Below are 24114 nucleotides of genomic sequence, written 5' to 3' on the forward strand. Positions count from 1 at the left end.
GCATCTCTTTCCCTCCCTTCCTCACTCCCAAGTTCATGCCTTCTGTGTCCAAAAATGCATTCCCTCCCCACCTCAACATCTCTTTCCCTCCCTTCCTCCACCCTCTTTCCCAAGTTCATGCCTTGTGTCCAAAATGCACTCCCTCCCCCACCTCAGCATCTCTTTCCCTCCCTTCTTCCATCCTCTTTCCCAAGTTCATGCCTTATGTCCAAAACGCACTCTTTCCCCCAGAAAATGACAATATCTAATTCTAAATCTAACTTAAACTCGCAGAATGAATGCTGTTTGCAAACATCTGTCTTCATCTATTTGTGTTCAGTTCCTAATCCTTTGAATCATTTTTACTTAAACATATGATTTAGAGACAAATGCTAACTGATATGTTTCTTCAAAGGAATTTTTTAAGTATTTCAATGTGACTGACCAGCTGCTGAAATATTTCTTTGGGGTATTGAATGCAATTGTACAACCATAATGGAGAATCTTTGGTAATACTGGAAAAATATTGGCCAAAAAGGATAATAAAATGAAGAGCCAGTATCTATGGGGGTTTATTCACCCTTTATGAGGCTGGAAATGAGACAATTCTCCCCCCTTTTGTGTTCCGCCTCCCAGCCCTCATCTGCAAGCAAATTACCAGCAAAATGGAGCTCGAGCCGTGAGGCTCGTCTTCTATTTCCTGCCTGTGCTGCCCCAGCACACATAGCCGACCGGAAGTCTTCCCCGATGTCAGCGCTGACGTCGGAGGGAGGGAGGGATTTGCCTCGCGGCTCGAGTTGCTTCAAATTCCGCAGGATCCCTGCGACCTAGGGGGTGTCCCCACGGGATCCCCGTGACCCAAAGGGGGAACCCGCAGGATTCCCGTCATCCCCGTTCAGCTCTCTATTCGGAACCCACAGAAGTTGGAAATAGTTGTATAAAAGGGTTCAGATGTCTTTGCAGAAGTTTGCAGAAGTTTTCTCTCATGCTGTTAAACTTGCCGTGTGGAAGGAAATAAAAACAAAATTTTGAAATTGATAACAGTACCAACAAATAGAATATGGAGTAATTTTCATATTGTTCTTGTTCAGTGGACAGAGATGAATCAGTTTGGAAATTTGCATGGTCAGACTGTCAAATAGTTGTCCTACTAAATTTATGAAAACCGCCCCATTGAGTTTTAAGGTCATGACCAATTGGTAAAGAACCTTTGTCATACTAGGTAGATTTCCAGCTTCACTGGGAGAATTTATTCTTACTCATAATGAAGAATATAAGAGTCTCAAACAAATGAAACATATAGACCAGTAGCTTCAGTTCCTTTCAAGTTTCAAGTTTATTGATTTTTAATATACCGACCATCAACGGGTATCTAGCTGGTTTACAATAAAAGATAAAATACAGTAAAATTATGCTTGTAGATTGTAAAACTAAATAAAAGAGCAAAAGGGGAAGTGAACAATTCAAGACATTGACAATGACAGACATGAAAGTGGGGTTGACGAGGGAGGGATGGGGAAAGTTACATCATTAGTGGTGAAAAGAGTGTAAAAGAAAAAAAAAAGTTTTGAATATGAGAGGGAGGGGGAAGAAGGAACAGAAGGGAGTGAGGTCGCTTCATAAAAGCGGTTGGGTGAATTGGAAATGGGAGATTCATGAGCAATAGATTGCATCTTGAAATAAGAAGGTTTACAGATTAGTCTTGAATTTCTTCTGTTAAACTTATGCAGGGTTTGGTTACAGTACAATATAGTGATAATTTAAATAGATTTAACATCCCTCACAATTCATTTGAATTTTGTACAAATTTCAGTACAAAAACAGTACTAGGTACATTATTTTCTGAGATCAAACTACTGATGAGAACTGGGTAAAAGGCTCTCATCATGAAGTTTGACCACTAATGCATTTGATTTAGTGGATCACAATTTATTACACATCTAGCCCAGTATCCTGACAGTGGCCAATCACCCAAATAGTATCAATATTCCATGCTACTGATCCAGGGCAAGCAGTAGAAACATAGAAACCAAATGGCCCATCTAGTCTGCCCATCCACAGTAACCATTCTCTTCCTCTCTCTAAGACAGGGGTGTCACACTCAGTCACATTAAGGGACCGAAATCCAAAACAGGCTAAGTCGCGGGCCAGATGCAGCCAATCTCCACCCCAGACCCCGCCCCCATAATAGTACTAATTGTAACACAATTTTTTCCATTCATTTTTCATATATACACACACACAGATACACAATATAATCTTATTAACAACACATAATGGTTAACCACAAAATTAAACTACACAAAACACACTATATGCTTCTCAACATTCATTCCTACCAGAATATTTCCTATGCAAATACAGGACCAAAAACTAAAAGTACTAATATATACAAAGGAAACCCTAAGATTTAAGACTCTGCATGCAGTACCATCCCAGAGAAAAAGAAACAAATGCATTTCTTCCTGAACAGTACAAAATATAGACAGCAGATGAAAATTCTCAAAATTGACACAATTCAATCACTAAATTGAAAATAAAATAATTCACCATACCTTTGTTGTCTCTCTCCCTCTCTCCATGTTGTGCATTCGCTAGGTGCCTTCTTCCGGTGGGTGTCTTATCTTCTGGCCGGCTCCCTCCTGGCCTTTTTATGCAGCCCGCAGTACAATGTGCATTTTCATTGCTGCCACCGGTGTTATCTTTTGCCGGCTCCCTCTTCTTCACTGCTGTAGTGTGCATAAAGCTGCGGACTGCGGCTCCTCACATCCTGCACCTCATCTGGAAACATTCCCTCTGACGTTGCGACATCTCTTCAAACCCCCCTTCCCTCCCTCTGTGTACTTCTACACCAGGACACCCCCCCAAAGGCCTGTATATTCCCCCCTTCTTTTCAGTGTCCTCTGGCTTCCTGGTCATACTTTCAGCTAATTACGGCAGCCTGCAGACAGGATTGCCGGTGCTGTAGTGATCCTAGTAGGCTGCCATCAGTCTCTGTCGTGGTCCCACTCCTCCTCTGACATCAGGGGCAGGATTGCGGCAGAGGGAACGTGCTGCAGAGGATGACGGCAGCATGCAAGGATCACTACAGCACCGGTGATCTGCAGGCTGCTGTAATTAGCTAAAGGTAAGACCGGGAGGCCGGGGGGAAGCCGGAGGATGCTACAAAGAGAGTACCTAAACACTGCAGCACTTCCCACATGACCCGAGGTGCCCCCTAAAGCAGGAGCGGCAGCGGCAGAGAATAGCCAGCAAGAGGCAGCGCTGCCGCTCCTGCTTTAGGAGACCTGGTCAAATCGAGAAGCCCAATTTTTATTTTTATTTCATTTTTTAAACGAATCGATTTGAATCAATTCACCAAAGTGAATCAATGAATCGATTTGAATCACGAATCAGGCAGCACTATTCTCATCTTCTGAAACGCAGAAAGTTCCTGAGACTTCATGTCCTGGAAAATCATTACCAGTTCTCAGCTCTACCCTTTTGGACTGGCAACAGCTCCTCGTACCTTTTCCAAGGGGTTGGTGGTGGTAGCTGCCCATCTATGCAACTTGGGCTTGCAGGTTCACTCATACATGGTCAATTTGGACTCGAACTTTGTGATTGAGATAGTAGGTAGGCACAGGAGATAACTGATAGGGCGGGGGTTCGGCATGACACCCGTATTTCCTGCGCATACCTACTATCTCGATCACAAAGTTCGAGTCCAATTTGAAATTTGGATGTCAGTCAGTCCTTAGGAGTATAAAGAATGAACTATTACTATAACATATTGGGGTTATCCTTGAGCTCCATAAATGTTTGTTTTGATTGTTTAATGGCAATGTTTAACATGTTTATTATGATTCCAGACTACATAAAGGTTTGTTGTTTCCAGTATATAAACTAAAAATGCAAACCAATAATATTGTATAAGTCCCGTTTACAAAGGAGAAAATATTGCAATCCAATCCTCACAATTTCACTGAAGATATTTCAGTTATATAGAACCATCAGAAGCGGCAGTCCAGGTACACAAGATACCAAACTTATGGAACTAAACGCCACTACACTTTATCAACTCATGGATTAATGAATGGAATATTATTGTGAACTAATGATCTTTACATGTTAAATATTTGAATAACTTATATTATAAATTCTTATTAGACTTATCTGTAAAGTCCTGGTAAAGTCTTTAGCTTATACCAAGAGGTAGACACCAATACTGTCTTCAAAATAGAACAGCAATTGCGGTGTCCCTCAAGGCTCGCCATTGTCGCAACTACTCTTCAACGTCTACCTAGCTTCCTTGGGTGACCATCTTAGTAGCCTAAATGTCTTACAGTTACGCTGATACCATCACTATCATCCTCCCTGTCACCACCAGTCTCTCACCAGCCGAAATTCATAGAATAGAATCCATCCTCGCTACAATAGAAAATTGGATGTCTTGTTTCAAATTAAAGCTAAACACCAAAAAAACAAAATTCTTTCTAGCGACAACCTCTAACTCTACGTTACATTCTTCAACCTTGAAGGGGACTATATATCCTTTATCACCAACAATCAGAATCTTAGGTGTGCACTTGGGACAGACAGCTATCTTTGACTGCTCAAATCAATCATGTTACCCGCAAAGGATTTTCCACTCTTTGTAGACTTAGATCCATCAGGAAATTTTTCGACCAAGCGCCTTTTACTCTCCTGGTCCAATCGCTAGTTCTCAGTATCTTGAACTACTGCAACAACATCTACCTATTTGGACTTCACAAACATTTCCAGAAATTAAGCATAATTCAAAACACTGTAGTAAGGCTGATATTTAACTTGAAAAAATTTGATCACTTAATACCTTTCTGCAACAAACTCCACTGGTTAAAAATTGAAAATCGGGTATTTTTTAAATTCGGCTGCCTCTTCTGTAAGGCCCTATATGGTTTATTGCACAATTACCTCACCAATCATTTCTTATTTTCCAGACCCGGGAGGACCTCTTGACCCCAGTCACTTTCTTTTCATCAGTTAAAGGTTTCTTGCATAAGAGATTCATCAATAAATTATTATCCTACTAAGCAGCTTCTAAAGATCCAGAATGGAGTCATCTGGTCAGTCATTCTACATTATACATGTATTTTAGGAAGCTCCTGAAAATACACCTCTTCCCCAAACCTGACAACCTAGTTTTAAATTAATCCTTGTTGACCCAAGACTAGACAACTTTCACTCATCTTACCCCATCACAAACCTCAATTTTTCATTTGTTTTTTATGTCTTTGTAAAACTGTATTCTAATTTGTTAAAAATTATTGTTCCTTATGTTTTTTCACTATCCTGTACACCGCCTTGAACAGAAAGGCTAATTCGGTATATAAATAAACATTTATATTATTATTGTTTGCATCTTTAGCTGATAAATTATGATTTCAGGGCAGAACAGAGTTGTAGTTTAGGGAGTTTCCCCATACCCCTCCTTCACATGTGTTTCTATGTTGGGCTATTACCTGCTTTGGTACAAACTGAAGGGGGCAGCAGAGCCCTCTAGTGAAGGAGGGATTCAAATACTGGAGTGGATTCCTTCTTCATGGCATGTGAGCATGGGGATATTACCCATCTATCCAGAATGACACACCTAACTACAAGAAAAGTTATTAGCAAGGTAAGAACCTAATCTCTTTTTTATAATCCAAATACACCTTTCCAGATTTGCAAAATATATAAAGGCACCACAGATACACGCAAGGAATATTAATATTTCTCTATCTTTTAATTTCATTTTCTTTAACGGATTCTTGAAATGTTTTTCAGATTACATTTTTCTTATTGGTTGCTATGTCAAATTAACATCTGTTGCCTTTTGCAGGGCAGATTAAGCCCTTGGTAAACTTTGTACATGCTCTGTGTCAATATGTGTATGGGGAGGAGTAGCAATTATAACCTCCCGAGTGCTAAGCACAACTGTCTTCTGACTTTTTTTTTTTTTATACACGTTTATGACCAGAAAATAAAATGATAGGTAATATGTCTGGGTATGTTCTTATCTACAGTGTTTTTTTACACCATTCCCCCTCCAACCCACCAGTAGAGATTCAAAGTTTCCTGTTTTTCTGGGTCATCTCCCACATTTCAGCTCAGGAATCATAAACGCCCACTCATTGCCTAGTGTAGTATGGCAACCTCCTCCTTCCTCAGCAGGAGATATTAATAAAACATCATTTCCTGCTGCCAGTTCTTATTACAATAAGAGATGTGAAATTTTTCATCTTTTATCACGAGATTGCTCCCACAGCAGCAGGAGATGATTTATTGACGTGTCTTCTGCTGCTGCTGGAGGGGGAGGGGAGAATGTTAGTGGGTGCTTTTAGTCTGTCAGAAGTAGGGAGAGAGCACTGAATTGGTGGAGGTGAAAATGACCATTCAGTAGGTAAATGAGGGTAATCTCTAGGTGTAGGAGGAAGGTCTCTAGTGATGGAAGGGTACAAAAAATGTGTTATCGGCAAATATAAACAATCACTGTCTGCTTTCTTATTCAGATTTTTTTTTGTACTTAAGAACTTGGTTTCTATTTGCTGTGTTTTAAGATAAATGGTTACCAAGTTAAAAAGCAGAGGGATCAATTTTCTCTTCAAGCTGTGTAGGACTGTTGCCTCCATTCCATCACCCCTGCAGGCATTCTCTCCCTTCTCTTGCCTTGTTTGGTTTAAGCCAAAGAATGGCTGCAGAAAGCTCATGGAAGACTCATGCACTGTTTTGGTGAATATTGAAAGAAAAACTACAAAACTTTTTCAAATATATTTTGAATGAACTTTTCTTATGTTACAAATATTTTCTGATAAACTTTTCCATGTGTTTTCTCCTCAGGCTTCTCATTTCTTTTGGGGATTATGGGCTTTGATTCAGGCCAAATATTCCACTATTGACTTTGATTTCCTTGGGTAAGTGGTATTATATATAACATTCACATGAGAGAACTGATTTTAAGAACCCTCATTGAGTCCACATGACAATAATTTATTCCAGGTATGGTTTTAGGAATATTTTACTAGTTCTCAAAAATTCTACCAAATTCCTACTAAACTAAGATGCCAATATTATACAGACCTCATCCTTTGTTTCTCCACAGTGCAGCTTCATTCCTTATTTGTGTTTTTAGCTCACATCTTTTCAATAGTAGGTCAAGGCCAGTAACATTTGGGTACAGCAGGTAGTTTTTGTCTAGAGAAAGAATTTGTCTTCAGAAGAGCTACTAAAAGCCCCTCCCCCCAAAAAAATCCCTGCTCTTCTTTTAGTCAAGGTATAAACCTACTTTACAGTACACCCTGTAGAGCTGGATAGGGGGAGGTGAGATTGCTGGGGTCCCAGGCTGTAGTCAGCATAGAAGGTCCTGCAGGCCTCTGTGCACCCTTCATGTAGGCCAAGCAGGCTGACAAGCCAACACTACATAGCTTTTTTCCTCCTTTCCCTGAAAGAAGTTTAAGTAAATGGATGAGAAGTTGCTTCTTTACCTTGAGAGAATTTTGCCGTTTTTGTACAGAGTGATTTGGCTGAAGCACTGGTCTTTTCTGCCAGCTCAGTTGACACACCTGAAGTTTGGATCCAGGTGCATTTCTGGATACTTCAGAGGAATCTAAACCTCCCCTCATCCCTGCTGGGGTTTCTTTTTCTTCTGACAAGAAGGGGTGGAACTTTAGCAGTCAGCCAAAAGAAGTCCTGGAAAAATTCCTTGAATTAAGTTGTGGTCTGTGCAGTGTATGGGCAGTAAGAATGGAGCTATCATTTTTAGGAATCTGTTTATTAGTGTTTCTTGTTAAAGGACCCAGCATGCTCTCCCCCCCCCCTTTTTTTTTTAGGTAAATCTCTGTTTATTAAAAGCAAATACAACGGATACAAACAGAACAGGTCAATACTTTTCCAAATTATTCTGTGATCCATGATCCACTTTACTCTTAGTTCCCCCATGTTACAAACAGGTCTATTCCCCTCCAGATCCTCCATCCCCCCCTAAACTTCCCAACTCAAAATATGTATCTAGGTACAATGGCTCCAGGTAGGTACAAGTACAATTATAAGCTATACAATACTTGACTACAGCTTAGAGATACCAAGATATGCAATTTTACAACCAAACCAGTGCAGAATCTCACCGTCTTCTGCAAAAATGAGAAGGTGGTCTCGCTGCTCACCCCAACAGTTGAAGAAGTTGAACCCACTTGGTTAAGTGACCATGAACAAGCATTACAAACAGAAAACAAAAAACAGTATCCCAGAGGGTGTGAAAGGGGAGCAACAAAAAATAAAAATACTAATTTACAAAAGTCCCTCCAACACACCACCCCAATCCCTACAGCCAAATGCAACAAGAGCGGACACCACCATGCTAAGATAAGGCTCTGATCCAGTCGGTGAAGCCACCAGCTACGTGGTTTGTGAACAATAGCAAAGAGACCAGAACAACAGTAACAACAGACCTCCCCATACAGTTCCCCTCCCCCCCCGAACCATATATTTTTATTATTTTTTTAAATTCTCCATCTCTCGTTAGAGAAATAACTTAGGTTCAAGAAAACTACATAGCTAACATCAGGTATGGCAGAGTCTGTGCAGTTCAAATTCTTATCAGTTTATAGATCACTTATATGACCCCATTCTGGAGGGTCTGTCGGGGCCCCAAAGCATTTCATGATAACAAGTACAATCAGTGCTCATTAAAGAAAACAATACAATCCACACAAAGGAAAATAAAGAAAATATTACAAGAAATCAAGGTTATTCCATATTCTTCCTGGTCAAAAACATTTAAATATCTGCCTGTAATCATACTGTCTCAGTTCCCTATCTAACAACAATCTTTTTAATTGTTCTGGTTCAAAGAAAACATGATTAGCATCAAGAACTATAACAACACTTGGAGTAAAAGAAAAAGTAGTTCCAAGGGCTAAAACCTAAAGTTGCCTAAAGTTGAAAAACTACTTATGTCTAACTTGCATGGCATTAGAGAAATCAGAAGAAATTTGAAGTCCTCCTCCACCAAGCATGAAATCTTTCTTTCTGAAATAGTTATTCTTTGAAGTGAAGGCAGCTAAGGAGAGTAGTATAGGATGCTGAGTAGATTCTAGACATTGAATCAGATTTAAAATGTAAAGATTCATTTACTGTATTTTTCGCTCCATAAAACGCACTTTTTCCACCCCCAAAAAGGGAGTGGAAAAGTGGGTGCTGCTTGAAACAAATACAACTCTGCTGCTGCTGCCTCCCCCCCTCCCAGCATTCTGCTGCTGCTCGTCACCCTCTTACCCGCTTGCCACAGCAAAAAAGGAAGGGAAGGACCGGCGATGTGCAATTGGGCCCACAAGTCTTCCCCCGACGTCAATTCTGATGTCAGAGAGAGGTCCTGGCCAGCCAATTGCTGTCCTGTATCTTATCTCTAACGGCAGAATTGACGTTGGGTGAAGGCTTGTGGGCCCGATTGCACGCCACCAGCCCTTCCCTTCGTGGAATTGCAGCAGCAGTGGGTGAGCAGCGGACCAGGGAGGAGGAATCGACACGGCATACTGATACTGACTTATTTTCGGTGCTTTGGAAGCTTCGCACCATTAAGAAATATTTTGAGGAAGCTTCTTTTCGTTTGTTAGTGCAGTCTTCTATCTTAAGCATTCTCGACTACTGTAATATTATATATTTGGGTGCCTATAAGAAAATTCTAAAAAAATTTAGTGGTTCAAAATACTGCAGTCCAACTCATTTTTGGTTTTTAAAAAATGGGAGCATATTACTCCTTTTTATCAAAAACTCCACTGGTTGGCGATTGAGTCTAGAGTTTTGTTTAAATTTTCATGCATTTCTGTTTATGTATCCCTCCACAAAATTCTGTCGTTTATAAGAAGTTTCTTGAGAGAACCCTCTCGTTTCAGGCTGCTAAATTGAATGTATGGTTTGGTAAAATTATGTTAGAGGTCACTTCTTATTTTGATTTTAGAAAATTGTTAGATAACCACTATTTTACAGGCTTGTATCATAATATTTCATGTTTATTTTTTAATTGAGACCTTTATATTCATAATTTGATGTACTTTTATCTGCTTTGTATGTACCAGCTTCATTTGTTGTGAACTGCCTAGAACCATTTTGGTCTGGCAGTATATAAGAATAAAATTATTATTATTATACCCGTTTTTTCTACCATATTGCTAGCAATAGAAACCTTAAACAAAGAGCGATAAATATTCCCCCATCCTTTACAGCATAACTCTTGCCCCAAATCCTCTCCCAATGTTGCCTATATTTCAGAGGAGGAGGAAGGTGTGCTAATTGTACCTGATAAAGCTTGGTAATACTTCCCCTACCACTACCCCCTGTCACAGCCTTCCCCAAGGTCAATTGCTCAGAGGTGATCAGATCAGGAAGGGCCTTACGTCTAAGAAAACTTTCAATTTGTCTATAATGGAAGAGATCCCTGGGCAGCAAACCATATTCCTCCATCAATGCAGGGAAGGGGACAAGCTGCCCATCCTCAAGCAATTGGTCCAAGGTTCAAAGCCCCTTCTTACCCCAAGAGCGAAAAGCCGGATCAATCTCCCCCAGAGTAAAGTGGGGGGCATAAATAATGGCTGTACCCAAAAAGTAAATCTGCCCACCAAAGCATCTAGTGCACACCCTGACCCACAGAAGGAGTGTATGGCACAGGATGAGTTTATCAGTCTTGGCAATATAATTTATCAAAGGTACTGGGAGCCAGGACAACACCCACAGTGGTGTTCTACCAAGAATCTCCTGTTCCATACGTACCCAAGTTTTTCCTCTATCCCACTTCCAATTGGTTAAATAGTGAATCTGAGCAGTCTGATAGTAATAACGAAAATGAGGGACCGCCATACCCCCCAAATGGCTAGATTGATAAGAGTATCATACGAGCCACCCTCGGTCTTACTTTTCCAAATATACGCATACACCCTTTATTCCAACCAAGGAAAGAAATTCTTCGGCAGAGATATAGGCAAAGCAGAAAAAAAATAAAGAAGCCGCGGGAGCACCACCATCTTCATCGCATGTACTCTACCAAGCCACGAAATATTAAGATGTTGCCATTTCTCCAGGTCCCTCCAAATAGAGCCAAGGGCAGCTGGATAGTTAGCAGCATACAATGAATGTAAATTTACAGTGAGATTGATCCCCAGATAGCGTAGAATCCCCGGTGCCCATTGGAACCTATAAGTAGCAGAGATCAACTGTCAGTCCACCCCAGTCAGAATAAGATCAAGAATTTCTGATTTAGACATTAATTTAAAAACCTGACACCCGACCAAAGCTATCCAAAATCCCTACTACTGCTGGTAACGACAAGGCCGGGTCCTTTAAGGTAAAGAGGATGTCATCCGCAAAGAGGAGAAGTTTGGTATCCAGACTTCCGCAAAAAATACCTTTTACAAGCTGCAATTGTCAGACCATTTGCGCCAAAGACTCTATTGCCAGCGCAAATAACACAGGCGAAAGCACACAACTCTGTTGAATACCCCTACCCAGGGCAAAACTAGCCGTATAACCTCCATTAATATTAAGCTCAACCAGGGGTGCTGCATATAGCGCCCGAAGCCAATGAAAAAAAAGTCCCTGTTATACCTATTTTATCTAAAACTTTAAACAGATATAGGGCCAGTAGACCCTATCAAATGCCTTCTCGGCATCAATTCCCAATATAAAAGTCGAATTTCTCCCCCTATTTGCCTCCCAAATAAGATGGCACACGCTTCGAATATTATCAAACGTTTGACGTCCCCTAAGAAAGTCCGACTGATCATCCACCACTAATTATGGCATATAAGCTTGCAGGCGCTTGGTCAGAATTTTTGTAAAGAGTTTATAATCAACATTAAGGAGGGATATAGGCTAGAAGAAGACACAGGAAGACTGGTCTTTGCCAGGTTTCAAAATTAAAGTGCCAGACACCATGAATGCGGTAAAGACTTCTCTGCAATGGTGTACCAAGGGGGGACGGTCTGCCCCGGGTGCATGCCCCAAGGGGGTGCACAGCTAGCCACCCACCGGGGAATAGGCTGTTGCCGGGGAAAGGCTGCCACTGCCGCCATCGGGAACAGGCCGGCGCCGAGTTTTCCCTTCCTGCTTTTCTTCCCCATGGGGCTGACCAACTCTCGCCACCCAATGTCAATTCTGACGTCGGAGAGGACTTTCCGAGCCAGCCAATCGCTGCCTGGTTGGCCAGGAACGTCCTCTCCGACGTTAGAATTGACGTCGGGTGGCGAGAGTTGGTCGGCCCCGCGGGGAAGAAAAGCAGGGAGGGAGAACTCAGCGCCGGCCTGTTCCCGATGGCGGCAGTGGCAGCCTTTCCCTGGCAGCAGTGGCAGCAGCATGTTTCCCAATGGCGGTGGCATGGGGGAGGGCAGGGAGAAAGAAAGAAAGGGGGTATGGAGAGAGAAAGAAAGAAGGGGGCAGAATGAAACAAAGAAAAAGTTGGGGGAGACTTTAATTTCTATGAATGAATAGAATGAAAATGATATAAAATTACTTGCTTGTTTTTATGTGCGTGCGCTGAAGGAAAGTGGAGAGAGAGTGGGCTGAGGACGCTGAAGGGAAATGGGGAAGAGAGTGGGGAGAAGACGCTGATTTATAAATTGACAATTGTACAGAATATTGTTTCTTTTTATACTTTAATATAAGTTCAATATAAAACAATTCAAGGCTTGTGTGGATGGAATCAGGTGTTTTGCTGGGATGGGGATCAAGCTTACGGGGATTAGTCCAATAAAATGGTATTTTCTTATTTCTTATTATTTGTTTTATTTTTATTTGTTAATTTGTAAAGTAGTGATTGTTATGTATCAGTTTTTTCAAATTTACATCTACTGTCTTTATATTTTGCACAGTATTAGAGGACATGTGTTACTGTTTTTGTGGTGTTGTGGTATTGCATTGTATGCAGAGTCTGGTTTCTTGGCGGTTCAGTTTAACTTTTGTCTACATATTTCTATTTTTAGTTTGATTATTCCATATTGGGCGAGGGTGTATCTCTGTTCTGTGTGTATGAAAAGAACATAGTTTTCAGTTGGCATTGACTGCAGGATCAATTGACTGTGCGGGATCTGGCTTGTTTAGTTTTACAATGTATGTGTTGGTGTTCTAGTGCTCACTGCAGTTTAAGATGCTGCCTTTTCCGAGGTACACTCTTGTTGTGCGATATGTGGATTGTTACTAAAAATCATATTTTTCATATAGATGGGGGTGTGTCAAAAAATGATGGGCCCTGGGTGTTACATATGCTAGATATGTCACTACTCCTCTTCCATTATTCCATTCAAAAACCTTAAGAGCGGTGGTGTCGAAGCTGTATGGAAGATCTTAAAAAATTTTGCAGTAAAGCCATCCAAGCCTGGTTCCTTACCCACCGCCATATCTTTAATGGCCCGCGTCATTTCATTTGCCGAAATGGGCAGTGATAGTTCATCCGCTTTTCCTGGTGTAAGGCGGGGCAAACAAGCCTGCTCCAAAAAAGCCTGAATATCCAGGACAGAAGGCCTATGCTCAGGTTGATACAGGGTGTGATAAAATTGTGTAAACGCCCACTGCATTTGCTCAGACGTAGTGTAATTTTCCCCAGCAGCTTCCTTAACTTGAGTAATCACGTTCCGAAGCTGATCTTTTTCAATTTATGGGCCAGCAATCTACCCACTCTATTAGCCGACTCAAAGTATTCTTGTCAGAGGGATTGCAATTGAATGCTAATACAGTCGTCTCCAATTCAAGCCCTTGCAAATCCAGCTTAAGCTGTTTCAGTCTAGATTTTTTGTCTGGGGGAAGCCTGCAACCCTTACGCTCCCACTCTAGGGCATAGATTTTGTCCCTAAGATCCCCCACCTTCTGCCTCCTCTGCTTTTGTACATGAGCCCCCAACCTTATAATTTTACACTCAATTACGGATTTTAAGCACTTCCACAGGGTCTCAGGTGAAATGTCGGGAAGATCATTAAATTTAAGATAATTTCCCAAATCCTTTTCCAATTTTTGCACATTATTTGGATCAAGAAGGAGACCATCGTCCAGGCTCCAGTACCTCTGGCCCCCTATTGCAGGTTGCATAGCCAGACTAAAGCAAATGGGTACATGCCACACCCGTGTTTCAATAGTAGAGGAGCAGATTTCAGAGATTAAATCTTTACCCACCAACCATAGATTGATCCGGGAATAAGAGGAATGCACTTCAGAGTGATAAGTATAAAATGTCTCGCCCAGGTGTTGATGTCTCCACATATCAATAAGATCCCAGGCCTCCACAAAGAGGCGCAACTAACACCTCTCAGATTTACCATATCCCACACCCAGAGTGGAATTATCCAAAGCTACTTTCAGGGTGAGATTAAAATCTCCCTCAATAACCAGACGCCCTTTAGCACGCTGTGTCAAAAGAGCTCCCACCTTTTTATAGAAAGGACCCTGGTCTGAATTTGGGGTGTAGACATTCAAAAAAGTAGCCGCTGGTAACCCAGATATGATGAAAAACCAATGTATGATAGAGTAAACACTTTCAACACTGAATATGAAAATATCCAAAAATGTAAGACAGGAACAGCATAGACCTAAATGAATCAAAAAAATGAAGGAAAAAGCCTCAGAAAGGGCCCTCCCACCTCACCAAAACGGCTCAAAGAGGTGGTTGAGCGTTCACCTCACTAGCAAAAAACCTTCATTATGTGATAGTCTTATGCTGTGCTGTAATGTGCCAACGAAAATTAAATAATAGAGGAATTATTCCACTTATCGGTACACCAACGGTGGCCAAAGTTTCACAAATTCATGCTGCCTCAGGGTGTATCCCGTCCGATCAGGTTTCTTTCAGAACAGGACGCCAAACCGCCTCTTGCATGAATTTGTGAAACGCTGGCCACCATTGGTGTATCGATAAGTGGAATAATTCCTCTATTATTTAATTTTCGTTGGCACATTACAGCACAGCATAAGACAATCACATAATGTCTTTGCTCCCCCTCCCCTTACATGATCTCTCTCCTATCTCTCCTCTACCTTCCTTCCCTCTCTTTATTGCTGCTTTTTATTTTTGATAAAACTCTGTTTATCGCTCCCACGCTCCCTTTCTTTACTGCTGTAACTCTGCTCAAAATATTGTAAATCCGTGTGTCAGCACGGATCTTAATTAATGGATGTGAACCGCCTAGAACTTTTTGGGGTGTGGTGGTATACAAGAATAAAATTATTATTATTATTATTATTATAATGAAGGTTTTTTGCCAGTGAGGTGAACGCTCGACCACCTCTTTGAGCCGTTTTGGTGAGGTGGGAGGGCCCTTTCTGAGGCTTTTTCCTTCATTTTTTGGATTGAGTTAGGTCTATGCTGTTCCTGTCTTACATTTTTGGACATCTTCACATTCAGTGTTGGAAGACATTCAAAAAAGTATACAGTTGCCCACCAAATAAGCCTTTAGTAACAAAAATCTCCCCTCTTTGTCCCGCACTACAGCTTGCACTTGAGCAAAGAGCGTGCTAGCAAATAGAATAGCTACCCCATTAATCTTAGACGTTATCTTATTAGATGCAAAGAAAATATCTCTCTAGTGAGCATGAGAAAAAACTTTTTCATGAGCAGGCAATAAATTAGTCTCCTGCACAAAGCCTATAGCCGTATTCAACCTCCCTGCCTCCTGAAAATAAAGTTGTGTCTTACAGGGTGTATTAAGGCACCAGACATTCAATGACTATCAAGGGATGTTTCAGCTCTGCTCTCTTGTAAAACTGACCCTGATGAGCCCTCCATCGTTTCTGACGATTCAGGGAGATCCGCCATTACTATCGCCATGCAGCACGGAGCAGGATCAGGGTTGTAGGCGAAGACTTGCAGGTCTGCTCTCGTTTTTCCCCACCATACGGCAATCGCTCACTCGCTCAAGCCGGCCACTCAAAACACGCTCTCTGGTACAGCTAATTTTTGCTAATGAAGCTGGAGTGAAGGGAAGACTCACAGTCAAGCTGCCATTGCAAACAGTGACGTCACCAGAAGTCATGTGGAGAGCCTTTCTGACAAGACCGGGTCAATTAATCTGATCTGATCTTATTCTCTGAAGTTCAACCTAAAATACTAATTTAAACACTTTTTATGTAAAAATGCTAAAAGACTCTCTAAAGACTACATTACACATCTATCATATCTCCTCTCTCCCTTCTTTCTTCCAGAGTATACATATTAAGTTCTCTAAGTCTGTACCCATATGATTTATGGCAAAGACCACTAACCAGTTTTGTAGCAGCTCTCTGGACCGACTCCATCTTATTAATATTTTTTTGAAAATGTGGTCTCCAAAATTGTATATAGTATTCCAAATGGGGCCTCACCAGACACTTACACAATGACATTATCACCTCCTTTTTCTTCCAAGTTTATTATATAATTTGATTAATCGCCTATCAGTTTCTAGGCGATGTACAATTTCATAAATAATTAAATACGGGTAACAAATCAAGCAAACAATAGTCATATCAAATTAAAATAACAAATACAAACATTCCTATACATAGTTTAACCTATACATATAATATCAAAACAAAGGGAAAATTATTAATGGGTTACAATCAATATTTAATTTAAATATGTTTAAGGAAAAAACAGTAGGAGGGGAAACAGATAGAATTTGTAATAAAATATAAAGTAAAAAGAGACCGAATCTTTGAATTTATTCACTAAAAGCATCTATAAAAAGGAAACTCTTAAGTTTGGACTTGAATTTGTCTAAGTTCTTTTCCTCTCTAATAAATAGTGTGAGGTCATTCCAAGACTGGGGAGCTGTTATTGAGAAAATGGTGCGACGCCTCGTATTGATAACTTTCAATGAAGGAATGGCCAATAAGTGTTGATCTTGTGATCTCAACTGTCTTGAGGTAAAATGAGGAATTAGGACTCTAAAAATAAAAGCAGGGGTTTTAAATAGTAATGATTTAAAAGTAAGCAAGCATAATTTGAATAAGATACGGTGTGCAACTGGGAGCCAATGTGCCTTTTTAAGTAATGGAGAGACGTGATCAAATTTTTTGGCTTTATAAATAATTTTAATAGAGGCGTTCTGAATAATTTGAAGACGTCTGATTTCTTTTTGTGGTAGACCTTTAAATAGTGCATTACAATAATGAATGAATTAAAGAATGAATTAAAATATTCAGAGATTTTGCACATAAAAATTTAGCCACTGAACGAATTTGGCGGAGTCTGTAGAAAGTAGATTTGACCACATGGCTTATGTGATCGTGGCCATTCCTCTCCTCATGCACCCAAGCATCTTCCTGGCTTTCACCATCACTTTTTCTACCTGTTTTGCCACCCTGAGATCATCACACAGTCATCCCCAAGTCCCGCTCTTCTTTCATGCACAGTTCTTTGCCTCTTATACTATACCGTTCTCCTGGATTTTTGCAGCACAAGTGCATGACCCTGCATTTTTAGCATTAAATCTTAGTTGCCAATTACCAGACAATTCTTCAAGCTTCGCCAGATCCTGCCTCATGTTATCCATACCCTCCGCAGTGTCTACTCTGTTACAGAGTTTGGTATCATTCGCAAAAAATACAAACATTGCCAGACTTTGCCAGAATATCACTCACACAGTTGTTAAATAGAGCCGACCCATACAGATCTCTGTGACACTCCACTAACAACCTTATCCTTTGAGCAAACTCCATTTAGTACTACCCTTTGTCTCCTTCCATTTAACCAGCTTTTATATCAGTTTTGTCACTTTAGGTCCATGCTGCATGCATTCAGTTTATCAATCACCTGTGTGGCACCATGTCTTTCCAAGGTGATCTCCTCGCTTCTTTGTGAAACAGGAGGTTTATCTGCTCTCCATTGTGGATGAGACTCTAATTACCAGAAGGTTTCACAAATGAGATATCCATAGAGTTCTGCTCAAATATTTGTAAGAGACTAACATATTTCACTTCTCAGATCATCTTTTTGTTCTCTTGCATGGCTCTAGGAAGTGCCAGGCAATGTAAGTCCTCCATTGCATATTGGTTCAAGGGAGCCATCAAGGCCACTTATATATGCAGGAACATGTGAGTGCCTCCAAGATTGAGAGTTTACTCGACTTGGGCTCGGGTAACCTTCTGGGTGGAGGCCCAGGTGGCTTCTTTGGAGAGTGGATGGGTAGTCTAATGGTTAGTACAATGGGCTTTGATCCTTTAATTCCTACTGTAGCTCCTAGTAATCTTGAGCAAGTTGCTTAACCCTCCATTGCCCCAAGTACAAAAAAATACCTTGGATTGTGAGCCCACTAGGGACAGAGAAGTTACCTGCATATATTGTGTACAGAGCTGCATATGTCTAGTAGTGCTATAGAAATGATAAATAGAATATCTACTGGGTATTGATGTGGTTGTCACTCCACTCCTTTGTAAAGCTTTGCAGACTCAATGTGCTAGCTACCCTGTTCGGACTTTGACGGAGCTGTCATTCAGGGGATCTTATCTTCTCCTACCCAGTGAGTTCTGCATTGGTATATCCTAGTAGTTCAGGATAGTAAAACCATGATGCTAAGGAAGGTGAGATTTAGTCATACCTTTTTAATTTCCTTTCCTTTAGTTGGGCTGTACCATCCTGAGATCTTCTTTTGGAAGACTGTGGTTGATGACTCATGGGAATCTGTTTTTCTCCAATGGTGGTGTGCAAAAAACAACCACCCCCCAGAAATGGAAATGGAATTTATTATAGTTTCAGTGGTTAATAGGGCATGGATGTGATTTCTGGGATCTTTCCTCTGCTTTGACAGGCATACAGGCAGTTGTGGTGTTAGAAATATTTGGAATGACAGCAGTCAACTGCTCTATTCCCCTAACAACCCCACCCCCTACCCTGAGACCTGGTCATCTGATCTGTTTCCCGTCTTTCCCATCCCAGTCCCATCTATCTTCTATTCTGTTCAACTCCTCCTCCAACAATCCAATCCATTTTCTGTTCTTTCCAGGATCTAAGAACATAAGAACATAACATAAGAACATAAGAAATGCCATCTCCGGATCAGACCTTCGGTCCATCAAGTCCGGCGATCCGCACACGCGGAGGCCCTGCCAGGTGTACACCTGTCGTAATTTATAGTCCACCATATCCTTACATGCCTCTCTTAAGGAGATATGCATCTAGTTTGCTCTTGAAGCCTAGGACGGTCGATTCCGCAATAATCTCATCTGGGAGGGCATTCCAGGTGTCAACCACTCTCTGAGTGAAGCAGAACTTCCTGACATTAGTCCTGAACCTGTCCCCCCTTAGCTTCATTACATGTCCTCTAGTCCGTGTCAAATTGGACAACGTAAATAATCTTCTCTGCTCTATTTTGTCGATTCCTTTCAGTATTTTGAAGGTCTCGATCATATCCCCACGCAGTCTCCTTTTCTCAAGGGAGAATAATCCTAGTGTTATAAGTCTGTCCTCGTATTCCAGTTTTTCCATACCCTTCACCAGTTTTGTTGCTCGTCTCTGCACCCTCTCCAGCAGTTTTATATCCTTCTTTAGGTAGGGAGACCAATGTTGGACGCAGTATTCCAAGTGTGGTCTGACCATTGCCCTATAAAACGGCATTATAACTTTCTCCGATCTACTCGAGATTCCTTTCTTTATCATGCCCAACATTCTATTTGCCTTCTTTGCCGCTGCCGCGCTTTGTGCCGACGGCTTCAGGGTCCTATCTATCAGTACACCCAGGTCCTTTTCTTGTTCACTCTTCCCCAGAGTTGCACCTGACATTGTATACTCGTATTCCTTATTCTTATTTCCTAAATGCATTACCTTGCATTTCTCCACATTGAACTTCATCTGCCATTTCTCCGCCCATGTTTCTAACCGACACAAGTCGCTCTGGAGTTTCTCTCTATCCTCATGCGATCTGATCGCCCGGCATAGTTTTGTATCGTCTGCAAACTTGATGATCTCACTGGATGTTCCTTCCTCCAGATCATTGATATAAATATTAAAAAGGATCGGCCCAAGTACCGAGCCCTGGGGTACACCACTAGTCACTTTCTCCCAGTCGGAGAACTTCCCATTTATGCCCACTCTCTGCTTTCGGTTTTCCAGCCATTTGCCTATCCATCTTTGTATATCCCCCTCTATGCCATGGCTTTGTAGTTTCCTGAGAAGTCTTTCATGTGGAACTTTGTCGAACGCTTTCTGGAAGTCCAAGTATATTATGTCCACCGGCTTCCCACTATCAATTTGCTCGTTCACGGTCTCAAAAAATTGGAGTAAATTCGTCAAACATGATTTCCCTTTCCTGAATCCGTGTTGACTGGGTTTCATCAAGTCGTGTGCGTCCAAGTGCCGGACCATGCTATCCTTGATCAGTGCTTCAACCATCTTGCCGGGGACAGACGTAAGACTCACAGGTCTATAGTTGCCCGGTTCCCCTCTTGATCCTTTTTTGAAAATTGGGGTGACGTTCGCTATCCTCCAGTCGTCCGGTATCTGTCCAGTTCTGATTGTCAGGTTTGCAAGTTTTTGCAATAACTCTCCGATTTCAACCTTCAATTCCTTTAAGACTCTCGGGTGAATTCCATCCGGTCCAGGGGATTTGTCACTTTTAAGTTTGTCGATCTGATAGTATATCTGGTCTAAGTCCACTTCAACTGTGGTGAGGCTGTCTTCTATTTCTCCTGCAAACACTTTCTCCGCTTCAGGTATTGTTGAGGTGTCCTCCTTCGTAAAGACGGACGCAAAGAAGGAATTTAGTTTGTCTGCGATTTGTTTATCTTCCTTGATGTACCCTTTTCTTCCCTGGTCGTCCAAGGGTCCGACTGCCTCTTTTGCAGGTTTTTTCCCTTTCACGTATCTAAAGAAGGGCTTGAAGTTTTTGGCCTCCTGGGCTATTTTTTCCTCATATTCCTGTTTTGCATCCCTCACCGCCTTGTGACATTTCTTCTGATCATCTTTATGTTTGTTCCAGGCTTCGGTTGTCTTTATGTATTTCCATTTTTTGAAAGAGTCCTTCTTTTCTTTTATGGCTTCCTTCACCTGTTTGGTAAGCCATGCCGGTTCTCTTTTGCTCTTTGATCTCCGATCTTTGGAAATCCTCGGAATGTAGAGATCTTGTGCTTCTGTGATAGTATTTTTCAGTAGGGACCATGCCTGATCTACCGTTTCAAGTTTGTCCACCTTCTTTTCGAGTCGTTTTTCTACCATGGCTCTCATGCTATCGTATTTACCCTTTTTAAAGTTCAATGTGGTGGTTAAGGTTTTGGCATGTTTCCCTTTCCCGATGTCAAGTTTAAAGTTAATTACATTGTGATCACTCGTTCCCAGTGGAACCATGACTTCCACTACTGTTATCGGTCCCGTGAGGCCATTTAGGACCAAGTCCAAGGTGGCGTTGCCTCTTGTCGGCTCTTTTACCATTTGTTCCAGGAAGCAATCCCCTAGCACCTCCAGGAACTTGGCCTCCTTGCCGCAGTTGGAGGTTGCTAGTTTCCAGTCTATCCCTGGGAAATTGAAGTCTCCCAATATAATTACATTGCCTGTCTTGCATTCTTGTTTGATTTCCTCCATCATTTCTGAGTCAGTTTCCTCCGCCTGTCCTGGGGGACGATAGTAAAGGCCAATTTTCGTATCTGCTCCAAATTGACCAGGAATCTTGATCCAGAGTGACTCAAGCTTCTCTTTCATTTCTGTTGTAACCATTTCAACAGAATCTATTCCCTCCTTAATATATAGAGCAATACCTCCACCTTTCTGCCCTACTCGATCTCTTCTATACAGCTTGTATCCCTGTAGTACTGTGTCCCATTTGTTTTCTTCATTCCACCATGTTTCTGTTATGCCAATGATATCCAATATGTCATGTCTTGCTATTGTCTCTAGTTCCCCCATTTTGTTACCTAGACTTCTAGCATTCGTATACATACATCTAAGTTCCCTACGTGTTACCTTTTTGGACCTTCTACTCTTGGCCGTCCCTGTAGTTTCAATTACGATATCCTTAACTGCTCCTGTGTTATCACCCTTGTTTGCTGTGTGGTCGTCCCCTCCTGTGTCTGATTTGTCACTTCCTGCTTTTTCTCCCTTATTTGCCGTGAGGTCGTCTTCTCTTGTGTAGGAGTAGTTTTCCTTGGCTTCTTCTTCGGGGCATCCTGCTATCCGTGCTATCCTGCTATCCGTGCCATCAAATAATCTCCTGATTATTTGATATTTTTTCTCTATTCTTGTACACCATTCCTCCCTCCATGTCCCTCTCCTGCCATCTGTGTTCCTGTGTCTGTCTGTGACCATGCACCTCACCCCAGGACCAGCATCTCTCCTCTTCCACCCCCCACCCCCTTCATATCCAGCATATCTCCTCGTCTCATCCACTGGTCTTTTCTCTCTTCTAATCCCCCCATGCTAGTATTACTGTCTCCCATTCCCTACTCCCATCATGTGGCATTTCCTTTTCCTTCTTCCTCCCCCCCCCCCAGTCATTTATGACTGAGGTCTCTCTCTCTTTGTGTTTCAGTCCTCCTGGCAATGCCAACAATCAAGGCAACATTTCTGTTTGTAGTGCCCCACCTATGTGGGAACAAGAATTTGTGCAGAGATAAGGCTTCTGGGGCCTTCAGGAGGTGAGATGCTAATGGGTGACTGGAGGACTGCTGTTCAATGGGAGGGGAAGGGAGAGAACTACCAAGACTACAGACTGGATGGACCGTTCAGGTCTTTATCTGCTGTCATTTACTATGTTACAAGGAGGGGTGTGTGGCATGCTGGCTAAGTACATATGCGCACACTGCTTACACTACTGGATTAAAGTTGTGCCCATCTTTTCACAATAGGCTACTCCTCCAGAATGTTGCTAAGTTCCAAACATATCTACTGTATGTCCTCCTTAGCACCATTGTTGCATACATATATTGAGAATCTGGAGCTCTACCTTCCTATTGGATTCTGTGCGTGGAAGAGAACATTTCTGAAAATACTACTCTGGAGGGTCTAGATTTCAACTTTCTACTTAAGGCCTAAATGTTAGCTTCCATAACCTCCCTCCACATCTTCCTGTGTCATTGGTACTCACATGTACCAAAACAGCAAACTTCTCCCCAGCACTGTCTCTAAAATCTTATCTAGGTGAAGAATTAGGTCTGCCACCTTTGCATCCAGAAGGCAAGTAATTAAGTGATCCACTATTCAAATCACAAACTAAAATATCTGTCTCTATCCTTTCCTCGTGGGCATAAGCCCCTGGAGAGATGTCCTTGATGTGAGAGGATACTGTAGCACCTAGAATGTAGGTCTTGCCTACAGATGACCTCCCTCCTTCAAGGCAGCACAGTGGTTGTTAGACTGGAGTTGAGACGTCTCTGTGGGTCTCCTTTAAATACTTTTGTCTGTGAGCTTCACTGTTGTAACAACTGAATCATTTTGTTTCAGTTACAAATACCTTCACTGGTTACTCCTTTCTCCTGATTACTTACAAATTTGTTAAAACAACTAGATCCTACTGCACTGGGCGCAAAGAAATGGCCTAAATTTTCTGTCTTTCATCCAGTTTTTAGTTTCGGAATAGACAAAGGGGCTATTATTTCTGTAACTCCCTCTTGGCCAAGACTATCTTGGTTTGCCATTGTTTAGGATTTACCCATCAAGAAAGCAGTCGGCTGCAGTTTTTAAAAAATCTTGTTGCAGAACTCTGGAATCTGATTTTATCTCTACTTTCAATCTCTTGCCTTTCATGTCCTAGGCATTCCAAGTTTTAAATATTTTATTGATCTTTCTAATTCATTGTCTAAAAGTACTACTTATTACCATACTATAAATTGAGGAGATTTGCTATTTGAGTTATATGCTTTTCTTATCCCACAAAATTTCTGCTTGAATTCAAGTATCATGAACTTTAAATCTGCCACTATACAGCTTGTTCTGTAGAACGGAGGCCAATTTGTATACAGTCCTAGTCTTAGATTATAAGAACACTTCGCCTTGAATGTCAAGTAGCTTAAAGGCCTTTCAAAGTTCATCTGTGGGGGAGGGGGGAATTTGTTCTTTAATAAGCTTAAGATTGCTTTATCAAAGAGAATTTTTAATCAGATATCCTAGAATATGTCTCAGCTCATCATGTCATTGTGACCTTGAGAAATTTGCCTTATGACCTTGAGCAAGACACTTAACCTTCTATTGCTTCAGGTACA

At 41.5% G+C, this 24114-nt stretch overlaps 1 protein-coding gene across 3 annotated transcripts in view; it reads left to right on the forward strand.

Moving 5' to 3' along the window:
- ETNK1 (ethanolamine kinase 1) overlaps window positions 1-24114 on the forward strand; it is a 144959-nt gene that overhangs the window by 115268 nt on the left and 5577 nt on the right. For all 3 annotated transcript variants that reach the window (XM_033951574.1, XM_033951576.1, XM_033951575.1), the window contains one exon: window positions 6820-6893. In XM_033951574.1, coding sequence (XP_033807465.1) covers window positions 6820-6893 — 74 coding nt within the window. The remainder of the gene's footprint in view (window positions 1-6819; window positions 6894-24114) is intronic.

The sequence above is a fragment of the Geotrypetes seraphini genome, chromosome 7 (assembly GCF_902459505.1).
Source record: "Geotrypetes seraphini chromosome 7, aGeoSer1.1, whole genome shotgun sequence".
Lineage (NCBI taxonomy): Eukaryota > Metazoa > Chordata > Amphibia > Gymnophiona > Dermophiidae > Geotrypetes > Geotrypetes seraphini.